The 21,112-nt window shown below is 34.8% G+C and overlaps 1 protein-coding gene across 15 annotated transcripts in view; it reads left to right on the forward strand.

Moving 5' to 3' along the window:
* The window catches only part of ZZZ3 (zinc finger ZZ-type containing 3), an 88,958-nt gene that overhangs the window by 52,232 nt on the left and 15,614 nt on the right, over nt 1-21,112 (forward strand). For all 15 annotated transcript variants that reach the window (XM_081056799.1, XM_081056797.1, XM_081056810.1 and 12 more), the window contains one exon: nt 19,028-19,166. In XM_081056799.1, coding sequence (XP_080912925.1) covers nt 19,028-19,166 — 139 coding nt within the window. The remainder of the gene's footprint in view (nt 1-19,027; nt 19,167-21,112) is intronic.

Raw genomic sequence — 21,112 nt, forward strand, 5'->3', positions numbered from 1 at the left:
TAAATGCTCGTTAGCAATAAAGTGCATCTAACACAATTAACATATATTTGAGACTTAATGGAAGCTTAGCCTTTAGTTGCAAGAACTTTCAGTAGTTTTTATAGTAGGCTCAAGATGTATTTTTACATATTTCCTAGACAGACTAGTATACCACATATACTTTTCTGTGATGATTCATGTTATCAAATAAAATGTGTAGTAATTAATGGGAAGATCTATCTTGTGACGTTTCTACCTGTCTCTCCTTCCCTCCTTCTCTCTCTTTCCTCCCTCCCCTTCCCACCTCCCTTTCTCCTATGGGGTCTATTTACCCGCAGTTTCTTTTACATTGTTATGGAAAGCTACTTCTACTTTTCTCTTTAATCTTTGATATTAACATAGGGCGATTTGTAAAGTGGTGAGTGGAGACTTAAGTAATTCGTTCAGGGCTCTCTCAGTAGGCAGAATTCTCCATAGTGTTACGATTTAATTTTCATGTGTCTAGTAATATTTGTGTGGTGGACATTGTAAATATGTTATTGAAGGTCTGGATTTTGTTCTCTTTAAAGTGTTGAAATTTGTTCTAACAGGCCGTTAATTTACTTGATAATAAGCTTAATGCTAGTAAGGCTTGTTCTTTTATCTCTGTTAAGGGGGTGTTCAGAATAGCCTATATTCTAGGTTTAGTTTACTTCTATAGCATGGCCTTTCTGGTGTCTCATTTAAAAAGGTCTTTGCTCTGACTGGTTGAAACCTGAATGACTCGAGCTTCCTGAGAACATTGGTAGTTGTTCTGTGTACAGCTTCTTGATAGTTGTTCTTTGCTTTGTCCCGTGCAATCACATGTTTTACATGTGCAACTTTATATTCAGCCCAGCATTCAAGAGGACCTCTATACAGATTTCTGTCTTGTTCTGTTTTGCTTCTTCCTCCTTGGTGCTCTGTCCCTCACATTCTAGCTGCCTCAGCTTCCCCAAACCCTGGTTTTGGTCTGTGCTCATCAAGACCTGTTCCGTAGTACTACTGATGGTGCTTCGATGTAGAAAGGGAGTGTGACAACAGGGCTTGTCTCGTTTGTTTGCCCTCTCTCGCAGATCACAGTCTTGCGCTGCCTGTTGTCTAATGTCTAAAAATAATCATTTCTATATTTTCTCCAGTTTTCTCACTGTGTATGGCAGGAGGCTATTTGGTGTTAGTTATTCTGTCATGACTGGAAGCAAAAGTCTCTGATTTGATTTTAAGATGCATTAGGTATGTTTTCTTCTCTGACACTTATTCCCAGTCTGCAGTTTGACCATTTGGAGATTATTTTTTGTTGACATTTCCTGTGACTGAGTGCTAGTCTTTATACCCTAAAACCTAGTTTAAGCAACTTTTTTTATAAGAAGCTGAAGTCAGAGAAATTGGAATAATGCCAATTTAAATTGAAGAATGAAGGTAAATAAGACTGACTGTTTTAGCTGTGTCCATGAAGTGTTGCTTTGGTTGGAGCAGAAGTAAAAATTCAGTTACTGGTTCAGATACAATTCATGAGAATGTAAAAAAGAAAGTGACACAAGAAGATGTGAAACAAAGTTTATTAGAGTAGAAATCGTAACAGTAAGATTAAAAAATAAATGTATCTGCGATTTAGTTAGCTTTTTTTCTTTGACTCTGGATTTTTTTGCTGGACCAAATTTGCTGTATTATATTTTTAGAAAGCCGTGGTGAACATGCTTTTTTAATGACTATCAGTTTAATCCAGTTTCTTACAATTTTTTCCTTAAATAAAATTAAATATAGTATTTTGCAGAAATTTGTTTTCTCTGGTACTGTAATTTTTTACCATTTGTATTAAGTTGGAGAACTTCAACTTTTTTTTTTTTTTGCTGCTTTTCACTTGTCCTACATTTTCCTTACCCTTAATTTTTAAATGTATTTTTTAAATCATATTTTAGCTAACAGTTCTCAGACTATAACAGCATAAGATTGTTTTGTTATGTTTACACTTTCAGTTGGAGGGAAAGGGTCATGCTAATAGTTTATTGGCAATGTGGCTAAGAAGTGAGATTGAAAAGATCACAATTAAAACCTAAAATATCTTTTTAATAACATTTCAAAACATATGGATGTGGAGTCAAATTAAATGAAACAAGTGTAATTTACGTCATAAGTAGTGTTTAAGTCACCAGTCATGTTTTTATTTTTAAAATGCGGTCTCATTTAAATCTAGAATCTCAATATTTTTAAAAATTTTTATTTGTAAATTATTTACAAAGGTTGGACTAGATACGAGGAGGGCTCCGGTCCACTTCATTATCATTTTAGCCGGCAGTATGAGTCTGGGTAAATGTCTAACTTCTGTGGTTGTTATATTTTTCATCTATAAAAAAAAATTGGTGGGATTTGATTTCTGTAATTCTAATTAATGGTTTACATATACGATTTTGAATTCTCTTTTTCTGCTCTTTCCCTTACATTTGGCACTGCTCAGGCTTCAGTTATTAACTTTCTATTTCCCACCAGTGTTATTGATTCGACTTCATTTCTTTATTCTCAGTGCAACTTTCTTAAATTTAGGTCACTAACATCTCTTTGCTGGATGACTGGAAATGCTTTCTTACTTGCTTTCTGTGGTGCTCATGTACTGTTTCCCCAGTGGACTCCTCTACCGTAATGGGAATAAATGTCCTTAGAATAAAATCCACTCTTTAAAATGCATTATTGCATGATTTTTAAACATTCTCTTATCTTCCCAAGGCTGGTTAAGTGTTGCTGGTGTGCTCTCTCATACCAAATTATAATTGCCTGTAAACATGTGGAATACACCTCACGCACTTGGAGGAACCTTGTCTTTCTAGTTGGTTGGTATATTATCGAAGAAATGTAAAGCCTGATCCTGCTTTGAAAATGTCAGAAAAATAGCATGTTCTTCATAGTAGACATTTTTTATACCATTAGTTTGACTTTCAAGATTCTGAATTTAATTTGATATTAATGATGATTTCCTTTTTTTATGTTAAAAAAATCTAGATTTTAGATTTCCAAAAGAAAATAAATGAATAAAGTAGATAATCATTCATAGTTCACTAAACTCAGGAACTGGGGAGAAGTAATGGGGGTAGCATAGAAGAGTGTGTTTCATGATCAGGGATGGTTTTCTGAATATATTACCTGAAGGTAAAATAATGTTTTTACCTGGCTATATAAAATGTAAGCTCGGATGTTAATATCAGACCCCAAAGAAAGGAATTTACTGTATTATAAAACAAGCTTACATATTTATTATGATTGGTATGTTTTATGTGGTTTCAAATATATTTTTACAATCTAGAGTTTTTGCCACTTTATTAAAATTTATTGGGGTGACAATTGTTAGTAAAGTTACATAGATTTCAGGTGTACAATTCTATAATACATCATCTATATTTCACTTTGTGTGTTCACCACCCAGAGTCAGTTCTCCTTCCATCACCATGTATCTGACCCTGTTTACCCTCTTTTAAAATCCCCACCCCCCTTACCTTCTGGTAACCCCTAAGCTATTGTCTGTGTCTATGAGTTTTTGTTTCTTCATTTGTTTGTCTTGTTCTTTTGTTGTTTTCAGTTTTATATACCACATATGAGTGAAGTCATATGGTTCTCTACTTTTTCTGTCTGACTTATTTCGCTTAGCATTATACTCTCAAGATCTATATTGTTGCAAATGGTACTATTTCGTCTTTTCTTATGGCAGAATAGTATTCCATTGTGTATATATACCACAACTTCTTTATTCATTCATCTATCGAAGGACACTTTGGTTGTTTCCATGTTTTGGCCACTATAAATAAAGCTGCATTGAACATTGGAGCACATATGTATTTATGGATAAATGTTTTCAAATTTTTGGGGTAAATACTCAGCAGAGGGATTGCTGGGTGATATGGTAATTCTGTTCTTAATTTTTTGAGGAACCTCCACACTGCCTTCCATAGCGGCTGCACCAGTCTGCATTCCCACCAACAGTGTATGAGGGTTCCTTTTTCTCCACAGCCACTCCAACACTTGTTACTATTTGTCTTGTTGATGATAGCCATTCTGACTGGGGTGAGGTGATATCTCATTGTGGTTTTCATTTGCATTTCTCTGTTGATTAGTGATGTTGGGCATTTTTTCATGTCTATTTGCCATTTGCATGTCTTCTTTGGAGAAATGTCTCTTCAGATCCTCTGCCCATTTTTTAATTGTATTTTGTTGTTGTTGTTGAGTTATATGAGTTCCTTATATATATGGGATATTAGCCCCTTATCAGAGGCGTTGTTTGCAATAATCTTCTGCCATTTGGTTGGTTGCCTCTTTATTTTGTTGATGGTTTCTTTTGCTGTGCAGAAGCTTTTTAGTTTGATGTAGTCTCATTCATTTATTTTAGCTTTTACTTCCCTTGCCTTTGGAGTCAAATTCATAAAATGCTCTTTGAATCCAAGGTCCATAAGTTTAGTACCTATGTTTTCTTCTATGCAGTTTATTCTTTCAGATCTTATGGTTAGGTCTTTAATCCATTTTGAATTAATTTTGGGACACGGTGACAGATAGGAGTCTAGTTTCATTGCCAATAGACTTTAGAAAGTAGACAGATTGCTAAGAATTTGGTTGGGGTTGTCTTTATTGACTTGAAAGAAAATATATGTACCTGTCAGTTTCTGTCTGTCTTATTATTTAAAGATTTTCAATAAGGGATATTACTCAGTTTTCTCTGTATAAACTTAAAATTTTGAGTAGATGCTAAAAATAATTGAAAATGACAACACATGTCCTGTGCTTTTTCAAGTTATTGTGAAATGATCACATACAGATACCTTAACAGATATGTAGTTTGCCTATGTTTGAGATGTGTTGCCTATTGGAGTATTAGTTTATAACTAGAAATTATTAGCTTGTCTCTATTAACAGAAACTTCTGTTGTCTTTGTAATTCCAGAATAGAAGGTGAACTTTTAGATGTTACAGTGGATTGTTTCTTATAATGGGTGAGCTGAAACTCAGGAATAGGGAAAATACTGACTGGTCAGGATTTTTTCTAGATAATTGTGCAACTTTTATAATATTGACCACAATATAGTTGCATTCAGCTTCCTACTGTAAAAGGGAAAACTCAAGAATTCTGTGAATAGATTTAGAAAAACAGGTATCGTACTAGGAACAAGTTGAGGTTTTAAGGTTTATTACCACAAGAAATCTGGAGTCTTTTTGGAGGGGGAAAAATTTTTTTTGAAGGAAATGTGGATTAAAATAAAAAATTACTGACACATTCTTTAAAAAGTTCCCTGTGAAAACCTTTGTGTGGTACTTCAAAAGGTATTCAATTTGAAGACAGAATATTCAATTTGAATATAAGGTATTAATTTCCAGTAATTTAGTAAGGAACCTCTTTAGGTTATTTAAAAAAACAAGGGAAATGATTACAAGGTCAAGGTAGTCAGAGATTGTTTTAGTAAGAACTTGTTGGTTGCAGAAATCAGAAACCCATTCAGACTATTTCAAATAAAAAAGGTTTATTTTAAATAAATAGTAGACAATCTTATGAATATCCAAGGTCAGGAAAATAAAGCCTAACCAGGCTTCAAGAAATTGTAACCTGTCAGTATTTAAACTTACACCCTTACCGCTGCTCCTCTTTGTGCATTGCAGACTGGTGTTTCTCTTCTTACTAAGGTTTCTTTGCACACTTTTCCCCATAAGTTCAGTTTGCAAATGGTAGTGTCTTCCCACTGTGCTTGTCCTGACCCCAACTCCACATAACCTTTCTTCTCCGGAGCCTCTTCACGGTCTCCAAAGAACCTGGTTATTGACCATTCGATAGACTGACTCACCTGGGTCAGGTTTGCATCCCTGACAAAATTAGCAATGGTTGGGGGTGGGGTGCAGTGGGGAGGGGTGACGTGGAAAAGCACAGTCTGCCTGGGCTTATTCTTGCCCCGAGGATGTCGTCCAGAAAAGAGGTTGGTAGGAAGTGTAAGCTGTCAAAACATTCCCATTATAAACCATGTTGTGTTTTGGGTCAAAATGTATTCTTGACCAGTAATGGAACCCTTATGCCTTGCTAGTGGAATGTAAAATAAAATGGTGTGTCCGTCGTGGAAATCTATTTGTTGGTTCCTTGATAAATAAAAGATAAAATTACCATATGATCCAGCAATTCCACTTTTAGATATAGACTGAAAAGAATTAAAAACAGGTATTAGAATAAAAAGTTGCACACAAATGTTCATGGCAGCCCTCTTCATAATAGTCAAAAGGTGGGAACAACTGAAATGTCTATAAACTGATGAACGGATAAACAAAAGAGGAGGTATTGTCAATGCAATGGAATGTTATTCAGCCATAAAAAGCGATGAAGTACTTCTACATATTATAACATGGATGAATCTTGAGAACATTTTGCTAAGTGAAAGAAGTCAGACACAGCACGTCACACATTTGTGATTTTGTTTATATGAAATATCCAGAATAAGCAAATTTGTAGACAAAGCAGATTAATGGTAGCCAGGGGCTAATGGTTGCACAACATTATGAATGTACTAAATGCCACTTTACTTAATTGTATGCTTTAAAATGGTTAAAATGGTGAATTTTTTTTTTTTGAAGAACATTTTCTTTTTTTAAAAAAATTCATTGTGGTGACATTTGTTAGTAAAATTACATAGATTTTAGGTGTACAATTCTGTATTACATCATCTATAAATCCCATTGTGTATTCACCACCCAGAATCAAATGGTGAATTTTAACACAATAAAAAGAATGTAAAAAAAAATGTATGGGTGAGGTATGTGCATACCAGGGATGCTTGAGATAATCCAGTGGGAGACAGGAAGAAAATGCTATTTATATGTATTATTCCTCATTCATAAAAATTTCTGGGGCAGCCGGTCAGCTCAGTTGGTTAGAACACAGTGCTCTTAACATGGTTGCTGGTTCGATCCCCCATGGGTCACTGTGAGCTGCACCCTCCACAACTAGATTGAAACAACTACTTTACTTGGAGCTGATGGGTCCTGGAAAAACACACTTAAATAAACAAAAGTTAAAGAAAAAAAAGAATTTCTAGGGTTCTTTGTATATCTTTATAAATGTATATAATAAATATAACAAAATGTATAATTTGTAAGTACATATATTAGAAGCATGTGCCACAAATTTTGTTTTTTAACCATAGAGGTACTTAGTGTAAAAAAATAATGGAAATCGTTTTTAATAAGGAAAGGCCAATTATTGATAAATAATTAATTTTTTGCTTTAGTAGTTAAGAGGAGTTTTAAAACGGTGTTACCAGATTATCTCTTGAAGAAGAAAGGTCATAGAATCCTAATAATATATTTAGAGAAACTACAGGGCTCAGTTGGCATTCACTTAGCAGTCTTGAAAATAACTTGGGTTGCTTTTGGCCAAATTGTATGACCTATTATAATTGGACATTTTAAGTATGACTATTGTTCCTCAGAAGACCACCAAAGGTTCTTGGGAGTTAGAGACTTGTGAATATTCTTCATACTGGGAAATTGTGAAGCTAATAATACCAATGATAATAAATACAAATACTGGGTATTTAAAGAAAACTCAACTATTTGGGGGAAATTACGATTTTTGCAAGGACAGGGATCGAAGCATGCCTGGCCAATTAATGAGAATTCTTTAAGAGATAAATGGTTATTAAGATAAAGAGAATTCAGAGTATATAATGTATGTAGACTTTAAAGCCCTTGGGAAGGTTCCATGTTATTATGGTTATGTCCTTTTTAATGTGTGATTAAAAAGAAATAGTTAATTTGAGTGGCTTATATTAGGTTATATCAGGTAGCATGTGACTATAAGGTACTATTCTGATTTGCTAAGCTTTATTTAAAAAGCAAAAAGAAGTAGAACATTTTTCACCTTAGAGATATCAGTGTGCCTCCCTTTGCTGGACTCAACCATCATTGTGCAAAAAATATTTTTGGAACTCAACTTTTGGAACAGTTTGCAGAATATTCTCAGCAATTCTTTTTAAAGGATATTTAATGTTTACTAAGATTATTAATCAAGTTTGGTGTAGAAATACAACATGGAGAATATATATTCTTTGTGTCAAAAGTAAAATTATAAACAAAATGATATTCTTGCATCCCTCACTCACCTGAATTAAATGTGACTCATAAACTTGGCTCTGAAGAATTTCAGAACAACTCTAGCCATTTTGCATATGCACCATTTAGCACTTAATACAGAGTGGAGCAATTGTTAATTTAACTATCTTCTTAGATTGTGAATTTCTTAAAGCGAGGGACCAAGTTTGTTGTATGTGCTACAGTTTCTCCACATTGATTTAATCATTGCCATCCCTTTCTTCTCCACATTGATTTAATCAATGCCATCCCATTGCTTGCCAATCTTTCTGTTAAAAGATTCAGAATATTTTATGGATATTTTTTCCCCCTTCTCTGTCTCATTTTTCTAATCATCACAGTAAGAAATTCTGTGAAATCGTACTGTTCATAGGCCACCCTCATTGATTACATTCTGTAATTCTGCAGCTGTTTAATTTTGAGTGACCCCTGACAATCCCAAGTTCATTTACAGTGATGGTAGTATTGCCTTTTTTGTTGTTGTTGTTAAATAGAAAGAAGGTTTCCTTGAATTATTTGGTCTGCTGATCATCAGTTATGAAAGCAGAGAGATTGGAAAGAGAAGAGGGAACAACTGGGGAGGCACCTTGTGGAGGCTGATGGCTCTGAATACCTCTGCTGTGGCCGCCATGCTGTGTCGTCATCATTCCTGTCACCATTCATTAGTGCTACTTTGAAGAATGAGTGTGCTTTTCACATTTGATTCACTTATATTAGAGGTGGATTATAACTTTGGCTGTGGTTAGACTCTGAAGTTTTATTTTTATTTGAAAGTAGATAAACATGAATATTGTGTAGGGTTTGTAACTACAAGCTAGGCACCTGCTAGGCTTCTCCTCTAATTGTATAAACTCTATCCTGTCATAACGTTGTGCTCCTGATTTTTACATCCACTCGTCCTCGTTACCTTTACTTCTTTGCTACTTTACAAGGAAAATGTGGTAGTTAATAGATCATTTAATTAATGAATGGCGAGGATAGACCTAGAGTTCAATGTGGTGGGAGTCAACTCCTAGGAGTAGAACTGGCGGAGCTAGTATGCTAATTGTTCATGTAATTTAACCTGGCTTTTATTCTTCTCTTTGAAATTAGAGGTAAAGCAAAATTCTTTGTTTATTATTATTATTGTTCATATTTATTATGAATAAAGAGATTTATTCTAACACTTTACAATTGGTGTAATGATAATGGTTTTAGACACTTTTTATGTCTCTCAATTTATAGGTATGAAAACCTAGACCAAAAAAAATGAGTCCATGTTCAAGATTTCAGAATTAGTGGCAGAGTTGCCACTTGTTCCATGTATTTTTGACTCTCAGATCAGGCATTTTCTATTCTTGATTCCTTACAAAACTTTTAAATTCATTTTTGTGTGTGTGTGTGTAACAGTCCTGAGGGTATGCTAGTCAAATTTCACTACGTAGCACTTTTTCTAGGATGAGTTTGTAAACTGTAGAACTAGTTTTTTAAATGGACTTTATTTTTTAGTACAGTTGTAGGTTTACAAAAAAATTAAGAAAGTCCAGAGAATTCCCATATACTCTGCACCCAGTTTCCTCTATTAATGCCTTACATTAATATGTTATAATTAATAACCTAGTACATTATTATTAACTATGCATAAAATATAGGTCCACACTTTAGAGTTCCTTAGTTTTAAATTCATATATTTTTTTCTGTTCTGGAATTCCATCTAGGGTACTATATTACATTTAGTGTTTGTTGTTTTTTCATTGTGTTGTTTTTTTTTTTGTCTCCTTAAGCTTCCTTTGGCTGTGGCATTTTCTCAGAATTTCCTTGTTGTTGATGACCTGGGCAGTTTTGAGGGATACTGGTCAGATTTTATAGATTTCTCTCTTCTGGAATTTAATGTTTTCCTCATCATTAGAATGAGGTTGTAGGGTTTTGGAATGAAGATCACAGAGATGAAGTGCCGTTTTATCACATCATAACAGGTATATACTATCAATATGATTTATTGCTATTGATGTTGAGCTTGATCACCTGCCTGAGGTAATCTTTATCAGGTTTCTCCACTGTAAAATTACTCTTTCCCCCCCATTTCCATACTGTATTCTTTGGAAAGAAGTCACTAAGCACAGTCCACACTTAGGACTGGCAAGTTATGTTCTCCCTCCTTGATGGCAGACTATATAAATTATTTGGAATTCTTCTGTGTGAGACTTTCTTTTCATTCTTTCTCTTCATTCAATCATTTATATCAGTATGGACTCAAACATTTTTATACCTTGGATTATAATTTAGTATACTTTATTTTGTTGCTGAAGTTGTTGTAGCTTTGGCCACTGGGAACCTTTCTGTGGGCACCATCAAAGTGGTGTATTTTTGTTGCGGTTGTTATTGGTATTTTTTGGTTTGGTTTGTTTTTTGTGCTTTTTTTTTTTTTTTAACAGTTTCTCTCACTTCAAAATACTCCAGGCTCATCTTGTATATTTCCTGCCCCTGTTCTAGAATCAGCTGTCTCTCCAAGGAACCCTGTTTCCTTTATTTGAGAACAGTGTTAGAAACCAATACTTGGGTATTTTGTGTGGGCATTGCTACTAGGGGCTGTTGTTTCTTTTATTTAGCTGTCTCAGCTGACAGAGCAATAAAATATATATGTATATACTAACCTGTGTATGTACACATAACTACAAATATTTATATAGAAGTATTTCTATATCACACTTGACCTGCCTTTGTGCTTTTTCTTGTACTATTCTACCGTGTTTCCCTGAAAATAAGACCTAGCCAGCCCATCAGATCTAATGCGTCTTTTGGAGCAAAAATTAATATAAGACCTGGTGTTATATTAATTATATTATATTATATTAAAGACCTGGTCTTAAAATAAGACCAGGCTAGATCTTATTTTCAGGGAAACAGGGTACCTAGTATATCTTAACCTCCTTTAGCCTTTCCCATTAAATACTACATCTTTTTCAGAATTTAACTTGGTTTTACTTTTTATGTGAAATATTGGTTGGATGTCCCAGGAATGATCACTTTGTTCATACCAAGCTTGTGTACTCATGATGGTTTACCCAACTTTACATACCAAGTTGGGCAATTAAATTGGCAAACTTATTGCAACGATGTTGCTAACCTTTTCTGACATCAGAGGGATTATTCATTATGAATTTGTACCTACAGGGCAAGCAGTTAATCAAGCTTACTATTTGGAAGTGCTGAAAAGGCTGTGTGAAAAAGTTAGACGACCTGAACTTTTCACCAACAATTCATGGCTCTTGCATCACGACAATGCACCAGCTCACACGGCACTGTCTGTGAGGGAGTTTTTAGCCAGTAAACAAATAACTGTTGGAACACCCTCCCTACTCACCTGATCTGGCCCCCAATGACTTCTTTACCCAAAGATAAAGGAAATATTGGAAGGAAAACATTTTGATGACATTCAGGACATCAAGGGTAATACGACGACAGCTCTGATGGCCGTTCCAGAAAAAGTTTTAAAATTGCTTTGAAGGGTGGACTAGGTGCTGGCATCAGTGCATAGCTTCCCCAAGGGGAGTGCTTCGAAGGTGACCCTAGTGATATTCAGCAATGAGGTATGTAGCATTTTTTCTAGGATGAGTTCGCGAACTTAATTGTCTGGCCTTGTGTGTGTTTTTCTCTTACAGTAACTTAATCATTATAATTCTTGTAAATTTTAGACATTGACTAGGAATCTTAAACGAGGTTTCTTGTCAGTATTTAAGAAACTACGAGTATATACATGCACACACTCTTACCTAAATTGTAATGATCTCGAGGGTGGGGCTGCATGTTGATTATGCAGTGCTCTTCAGAATGGCTGATGCAGTGCTGTGTACAATGAGAGTGCTTGGTGTTTGAATGGGTTCATACAAGTTCAAACTAATACGTATTTTTGAGCAGCAACTTCACACTTGAACCTCATAATTGAACTTAGGATCAACTGGGAGGCTCACAATTTTTTGTACCTCTTAAGGCAAGTTCATGCCATCCTGTACTTGTCTGGTTTTCAAAATTAATGTAAGACCCCGTGTTATATATATTATATTATATTATACCCATTTTTCTTAGAATAAGACCAGGTCTTATATTAATTTTTGCTCTAAAAGACACATGAGAGCTGATAGTTCGGCTAGGTCTTATTTTGGGGGGAAACATGGTATGAAGTAAGGGAAACTTAATCCCTTAGATCTTTTTAAATACTTTCTGAGACCAGTTACTTGGCATAACTTCTCGCTATCGGAAGAGCTGATAAAACCAGGTCTTAGACACTATTCTATATGAAGAAAACAGTGATTTAATGCTGTATTTCTATATACAATATAAAGTGAGTCCATTTTTAACTCAGGAGGAATGTATAATAGTAAGTGACTAAGGTTGAACAAGTGTCTTACAATGCTAGAATGTTTCACTTTGAAAAAAAGCTTTTGTAGTCACTTCCCTGGTCTATTCTCATTGTATAGCTGAGGAATCTAAGACGTAAGGTTTAATGACTTGACTAAGTCTCCATAGTTAGTTGCTGATAGAGCTGGGACTTGAGCCAGCACTCCTATGTGAGTCTTAAATAAAGTTCTAAAAAAGTAAAAGTGATCTCTACCATTTCTTTCCTAGAAAACTTTCCCTTTAAAAAAAAAATTGTGCCATATCTCATGCATATAACAATAATGAAATATTTACATACAGATACAGAGTAATTCTGAAATCAAACAACTTATAATTGTTTAACGAGGATGCAGATTAGGAAATACAGTATTGACAGCACTCCAGGAGTCCCGTGACAGCCCCTTCCTCTTAGAGATAACCACCATCTTACTTTTGTAAAAAGCATTTTTTACCATTTTGAGCTTTTACCATCTCTGTACATATCCCTAAGTAACAAAGTTTAGTTTTGAACAATACTGCATCGTACTCTTTTGTGATACATTATGTTTTTGATACATTGATCTGTGTTGATATAAAGAGATGTGGTTTGTCCATTTTCATTTCTGTACAGTGTTTCATTGTATACCTATACCACAGTTTTCTATTCTGCTTAGATGGACATTTGGGCTGTTTCCAAGTTTGGGCTGCTGTAAGTATATGCTGCTGTGTATACTCAAGAGTTTCTTGAGCTTCCATACTTGCATGTGGGATGTCTAGGTCTTGAGGTATGTGCCTTTTCAGCCTTACTATTAATAATAGTGAATTACACAGGGAGGTATTCTAGTGCACTCTGAGAGGCCCGTTTGCTTTCTGTTCTCCTGTATTCCCAGGGTGCAGTCCTTGTGGATCCCAGGCCAAAGCATAGGTTGGTTTCCCAGAGCTTCTCCTCTTGGTAGGCCCTAGACTCCAGCTTTCATCTTGTACCGTTTTAAGGTATCAGAAGCACTGCTCAGCTTCTCAGTTGCTTCTTCTGGATCAATAAATTGTTCCTGGGCAAAAGTGCCCCCAAAACGTGTTTTAACTTTCTGGTTTCCGTCTTCTCGGGGATCTTGACCTGGTAAATACCTCATGATTCTGTTAGCTCATCGATGCTTTTAAGAGCTTTTCAATATTTTTTTGCAGCTTGTCTTCAGTGAAGGTTTTGTTCAGAATTTGCATAGTCTGTCTACCTTTTCAGGAAGTGGAAATAATGTTCCCACTGAGCTTTTAGTTTTGTTGTATTTTTAAAAATTTGAATTTTCTTCCTTTTCAAAGCTACGTACTCAGTTTTTGTAATTTTCTGCATATTCAGTATTTGTAGTTTCCTATACCCTGTAGCTGTTTTTAAGCTTGTCTTTTATTGTTATTCTTTGTGTCTTGCTTTCTTACATGGTTGGTAATTTTTAAATGTGAGCTGTTCACTTTCTTTGGAAAATTATTGGTTATCTTTGAGGCCTACAATGAAGATGTATTCCTCCAGAGAAAAGTTGCGTTTTCTTCTGTAGGTATCTTGGTAGGTGGTGGGCGTGTTTGTACCAGTCCAAAAAAAACCACTGCTTAAATTATAGTTATGGCTTCAGTTCTTTAGGATACTTAAGTGATAAGATTTGGAGCAGCAAATATGTACAAGGACTGTCTTGTGATAACAGCTTTTTATGGTTGAAATTTTTATCTGCTTTTCCCCTTATTTCCAAAGCAACTCTCCTGTGGGATGGAAGTGACGGGTAGGGTTGCAGCTTGATGGAAGAAGTAGTCCTATTAGACTACCTGCCTTGGTGGCTTTGTCTTCTGTTCTCTGGCCAAATGAAATAGACAGTTGAGCTCAAGCTTGCATGCTTCAGTACCTGCCCTCAAGGCCAAAGCAGTTTGGTGCTGTTTGACTCTCCCATTTATACCTTCATTTAGCTTTTGGCCTGTTAATAAAAATTCTTAGTATATTACTGGTGCTTCCATGCTTTTAAAATTAAAAGTACATGGTATTTTTTAAATTGTTTTTAATTTAGTTGTACTTTCAGTTGTACTTTTAATTTAGTTGTACCTGCAGTACAGGGTTGAGCTTTATACCTAGAAACACATTGTCCGAAGCTGAGAGGTATTAGGTTTTGTCTTAGCACAGAATATCATAAAAAGCTTTTTAATCATTCTGTAATGACTTCTGCATTTTTATAGAGAGTAAGTAAAGAGATCATTTGTGAACTATTTACAGAATTACTGAATTTATAGATCCTGTAGTTTCAGTGTTTGAAACCCTTCATGAAGAAAGAGAAAGTATCAATTATATAGTTCCTCTTTCACCAAATAGATAATTTTCTTAAATATGTGTGCTTCTCACCTAAAAATAATTTCTGTTCAATCATGTATACACCTAATGAACTCAGTTTTTTGCAGAAAGGAGAACTATCACACTTGATTAAAATGATGGCCTAATTAAAGTAGATTGAGGAATCTCCCCCATCCCCAGATTATTTTACACTGGTACATTGTTAGGATGGAATTTGTTATTGCTTAAAGTGGCCTAATTGTTATTCTTGCGAACCAGTTCACTTTACATAGTTTTGTCCTGTTGAAAATGTAATCTAATCTGTATCTTGCTCTTCTTTCTCTTATTTCCGTCTCACAAGTGCATACATGTGTGCATTTGTGCACACATGTGAAAATACATTGTTTAACTCATCTGATGTAAGTTTTTCTATACCCACTTCCGTTTTCTTCTTACAGTGGAGTTGAACTAATACATTTATTCTTCCATCACCTTATGTCCTCTAGTTTTTTTCAGTGGCTTTAATCAAGGTCAGTATTCATAGGATAATCTAGCTGTTCGTTGCCAGTAGCAAAACATGAGTAGCTTCTTCATTACTCAGTTTTTATTTAGGAAAATTATAAAACTCAGAGAAGTTGAAAGAATTATATGATGAGCCTCTGTATGCCCTTTGGCTGTATTCAACTTAACATTTTGTGACATTTGTTTTCTCTGTTTTCTTTTCCCCTCCTCCTCCTCCCTACCCCACATACTATAAAACTTTTCTTTTTGTTGAGCCATTTAAAAGTATGTTGGAGATTCATCACCCTTATGCTTCAGTATATGTCTCCTAAAAACAAGGACATTCTTCTACGTAACCTTAAATACCTCATTTCTCCCTAGCAGTTTGGCATTGATACAGTAAAATGATATAATCCACAATCTAATTTCTTTGTCCCTTGTTTGTCTCTCCCCCACCATGGGATCTAATCCAAGATTGCCCTTTACTTTTGGTTGTCATGTTTCTCTATCCTTTCATCTATAGCAGGGATTAGCAGGTTCTTTCTTAAAGGGCCAGATAGCAAATATTTTAGGTTTTGGGGATCAGCTCTATTTTACAACTACTCTACTCTGTCATTGTAGCTAGAAAGCAGCCACAGACATTATGTAAACAAATGAGTGGCTATTTTCCAAATTCTAATAAAACTTTCTTTATAAAAATAGGCAAGCCATAGTTTTTAGACCCCTGATCTAGAATAGCTATTTTTTTCTTTCTTTTTGTCTTTAATGATACTACTTAATGACTGAAGAATCAGGCCAATTTTTTGACAGAATGTCCCTCAGCCTGAATTTTAAAAAATGTTTACTCATTAATTTTTAAGATTACAAATGCCATGTAACCTTAAGACTTGTTTTCACAGTAGAAATGGAAAGCTGATACCTTGAAAAAGATTCTGGTTCTGTTGAAAATAAAGTCTTTCCCTCCCTCCCTCACAGTGTGTGTAATAATAATGCCTAGACATTGAACAATAAAATTAAACTTACAGATTACTATTTCCTTGGTATTCTCTTCTAGACATCAGGATTTTTACCTATATACTCTTTCATGAAAATGTTTTTTATATTCACAGAAGTGAATAAAAGAATTCAAGAGGACTTGGATAATGAAAGGCAGTAAAAATAAATATAGACTTGAAGAGTCTGACCAGCCCAGGAAGAGTACATTGGTCACGTCCCCCATTGATTTGGATTAAAGTTGGAGTTTTTTTTTTTTTTAATTCATGGTGCAGAATTTCAAATATACGAAACGTAGACAGGCTAGTATGATGGACCCTCCCACCCAACAACATGGCCTATCCTGTCCCATTCACTCCCATCCATTCCTTTTCTATTCTCTAGTGTAATTGTAGGTCCCTATTATACATAAGCTCTGTGCCTGATTTGTCTTGATAATTGCTAAAGCTTTTACAATAGTGTCTTGTTCTCTTAGTAAATAATCAGTGAGTGAGTGAACAAATGAATCTACCTGTATCAGCTTCCAGTAGTTTGCTTTAGAAGTAAAATGGGTGGGTGGGATGGAAAATAGATTTGTATTTATCATACTGGTGTTTTTTTTTTCCATGCCAACCCAGTTTTTAAATTTCTTCCATTTTTGAATAAGGGTGTATATGGTAATCTTATCTGACTGGTAAAATCTCTGGGTACTCTAGGAAATAATTCAAATTAGCTAAGCCAGAAGACTTGAATTCACTATTTTATTACAGTCCTTTCACTTATTCTGGACTCTTAAGTCTTTATCAGTATTTATCTTAGGCCTTCCAATCTGGTAAATCATTTTGTCTTGACTTAAGAAAAGCAAAATAGGAGTTGAAGAGTTACACTTTCTTTGTCATCTCTCTTGGAATTTCTTTAAAGTCAGAATTATTGTGGAATAATTTACTTACAATAAAACTTGTTTAAATTTATTGGCTTCAGATAGAGGCCTTTCTTCCCAGTGTCATTAACTGACTGTGGCACTTTTTTCAAGCCTCTGCTTGTTTTTTCTGTAAGTCTATTCTTGCTAATGGTTATTATGCTTCAGCAGTTGCTGAAAGTTTGATACACTCAATCATTTTCATATTGATGATACAGAAGTGTGCAACTCTTATTTGAAACGGGTCAGTCATGGAGATGCTATGACAAAAAGTCTTTGGTAATTTAGCTAATAGGGTAGGAATTTGGAGGTGAGATGTGGCAGTTAGGAGTATTGTAGATAGGGTAGGTAGCTTGCTCAGCTCACTGTCATCACCCTAAGACTGAGCCTGGGTGAGCCTGCTTGGTAGAAACCACCAGCACAGCCAGCCAGGGTTTGTACACTCCGTACACCTCAAAGCAAACAGACTTAGTTCAAAGCGAGTTTAGACTTAACCTCTGTGATTTATCCAGGAGTGACTTAGTACAGCCCTTGCTTTCCAACTCAGTTCTAACGTTTAAATGTTGTGTCTCTAGCTTGAGAGGAGTCTTACCCTTCAGCATTAGCAGTTTTTACCTTAATTATTAAACATTCCATCAATAATTAGTTAACAAGGGACTTGAGAACAAGAATAAGACACGTTTAGGCCGGGAGCTTAGAAAGCGTTCTGATAATGTTGGCAGTTATGCTGTGTGAAGCTCAAAATTGTGTTTGTTTAACCTTTGAAATTTCTGCTGAGTTTGCTGACTTCTGACCTTAGAAAGATTCAGTATAACTTTTGATTTTACAGAAATCCGTGTTTTCATTTGTTCATTCAAAAAATATTTATTGTGCATCTATATGCTGGGAAGTGTGCTTCACACTGGATAAACAAAAGAATGAACTTTTCAGATGTGTTTGCCATTATGGAGTTTACAGTCTGCTGGGAAACAATGAAATTGTTTTGAAGCCATAAAGAAAAATTATGCTCTACTACTACTGTAGGGACATAACCACTTATTTTGAAGTGAATTTAGAGAGACTTCTTGATTCTTTTTGCAAAGTGTATTTGAGCATTCAGGGCTTTTGAGTCAACATGTTTACATATGTGTAGCAATATGTGAAATTGGACATTAGAGAGGCAGGACAATTTGAACTACAGGGTGGGGTGGGGTGGAGGAAATTACTTAGTATGCATGTACCATAGAGAGATTTCAAGATAATGACACGTAGTAGATTTGTGTGGGTAAAATTATATGTTAGTTGTGCTAAATGGACTTTTGTAGGTAGGAAAGTGAAAAATGTCTTTAAGGCCTATCTTCTTTAAAAATGTTCAATTCTTAAGAATTGACAGAAAAGTAAACTTCCTCTAGACTGGAAGTATAATAGCTTAAATGAGAATCATGGCGCCTAAGATCATATCAAATTATGTGAGTTTCCTGTAATTCTGCGCAAGAAAATATACCTCAAATTCCTTATTCCAATAGAGTACGACAAAGGGGCTGAATTTGGTGATTCTTCCTAATGCTAAACTCTTATGGTTTTAATTTTTATTTATTTAGCAATTTGTTGATGACTTTGATTGTTGGAAAGTCAAGGTGCTTTCTTATTTTCTGTGCTTGTTCAGCTTCAAGAATTAAAAAATGGGGCAATAAGGCTTTGCTTTCTCTAACTGATATTTTCTGACTAGGTACTTCGTAACTCAGGAAGACTCATTTATTCCCAGTAATATGTTTTACTAAACTCTTTCAGGTAACTTTAAAAAGACTGTGTGACTTAATAATAGATCATGGCTTGAACTCAGTTTTTATTTATTGTTGTTACTAGAAAGTTTTAGTGAGGTATTTTTCTTTGTCTCTGTAGCTATCAGAGACTGTTACAGACGATTGCTGTACTCGAGGCTCAGCGTTCTCAAGCAGTCCAGGACCTTGAAAGTTTAGGCAGACACCAGAGAGAAGCACTAAAAAATCCCATTGGATTTGTGGAGAAACTCCAAAAGAAGGTATATATTGAACACTTTAGAAGATTTATTGAGCTATATTTGGTAATAACTTTTTTTTTACTATGGGTATATGCTTTTTAAAATGTTTAAATTTTTTTCCTTCTATATAACTAACCATACTGCTGAAGGCAGGATCCTGCCTTCCTTTACCCCCACCAAACACGTAAAATATACCTCAGTGATGATAGCTAGGAGCTTGATTTGAATGTTCGTACAGGAACTTGATGTCCTGTTCCCTAGCCAGTTATATCATCGTTTCCTGTTGCCTTCCCCATCTTAGAGTGTTTTTCCTCTTCTCCTTTCCTGACTTCAGGATTAGTGAAGCTAAAAGAAAAAATAGTTCAGGATTTATTAATGGCTTCATTTTGGAGTTAACTTTTGTAACTCTCAACATAGAAAACAATGGTGATAAAAACAAGTCAATGAGGAGGAAGTGAGGCATAAATTTTACTTAATTTGAAATGTCATTCATTTTAGTGTAAAAATTTCATAGTTTTCTGTTTTCCGTAAAACAGAACTTTCATATTTAATAGTAAACCATTTGAAAGTAATTAATGTTTTTATAATGACTTTTTTTGGTGTGTGAATATGGAGATAATTTAAATGCGCATTTATGCCATAGTATGTGTCCTGAATTAGGGACCCACTAATTGTTCATTAAATTTCAGAGATATAATATTAATCACCATTGTGTGAAAAGAATAAAACTGAAAAACCATGAAAAAGAAATCTCTACTTCACCCTAAAAAACAGAAACCTAACCTCTATAGTTTGGCAACTTGAGTGTAGTTGTTAATTACCAGTTTTTAATGAATCACAAAAATGGTTTACCATGTGTTGAGGGAACAACCCTAGAGACTCTGTTTCATTAGGTGTATTAATTTATTGTTTGGATTTTTCTAGCTATAATATTTACTTAGCAAACATTCCTTTCTCTCCATGCTTTAAGAACATTGAATATCATAATAGATGTAGAATCCACATATCGATGTGTTAAAACTTTTAGTTTCTAGAACCCTATTATATCCTCCCTATTTATAGTGGGCCCTCTTAAGTGTTTATTGATTTCTGCATTATAGTTATTAAACAGTTTGCTGGCGCAAGAAGATATCGTACTTACGAGGGTTACTGACAATGGATCCAACTAAAACAGGTGGTGTTAGAAAAGTAAATATTAATAAAAAATTTACTGACCCTAATTTTATTCATGTTCCTGGGTAGGCAGAAAGATGCAGTTAGGCACATTTACTAGATTTATGGGCAGTTGGTTATTTGCTGGTTCTCCATTTCCAGGTTTAGTTTAGAATTGAATTTCGTTCACTTTTATCTCAGAAATAGAAGTGATGTTGACCATGTTAAGAATTTCTACAAAAATGTACAGATGTACATAAAAATCAGATACTTTAGTAACCATGAAAGACTTAGGTTCCTTGGAGAAAAAATTTTTTTCTACAGGATTTACTTCGGAAGTTTGATTCTTTCATTTTTTTGTTTACTCATGTATACTTAATTTGCCTGTCTTCTTTAGGTTTACCATATTAGTTAAGTTGTTCACATGTAATCTGTTTGTTTTAGTGGACATCTAGAAACTCCTCATTAAAAATGAGGAAACTTGTGGTATGTATTAGTGTATAGAATGCAGGGAACATTTTTGGCTCGTTTAGCCATAAATGGCACATTAGCTTTCTTTGATATTACTATCATTACTTTAAAAGACACTCTAATTTTGCGAACGTTGAACTTTAGATTTATATGTACTATTATGATGATAATGGTGATAATGTAATATGTCATAAGCAAAATAAAAATTGAGAATTCTTGGGGTGGCCGGATGGCTCAGTTGGTTGGAGCGCGAGCTCTGAGTGGCATGATTGCCGGTTTGATTCCCACGTGGGCCAGTGAGCTACCCTCCACAACTAGATTGAAGAACAGCGACTTGGAGCTGA

Source organism: Rhinolophus hipposideros (genome assembly GCF_964194185.1).
Source record: "Rhinolophus hipposideros genome assembly, chromosome: 8".
NCBI classification, from domain to species: domain Eukaryota; kingdom Metazoa; phylum Chordata; class Mammalia; order Chiroptera; family Rhinolophidae; genus Rhinolophus; species Rhinolophus hipposideros.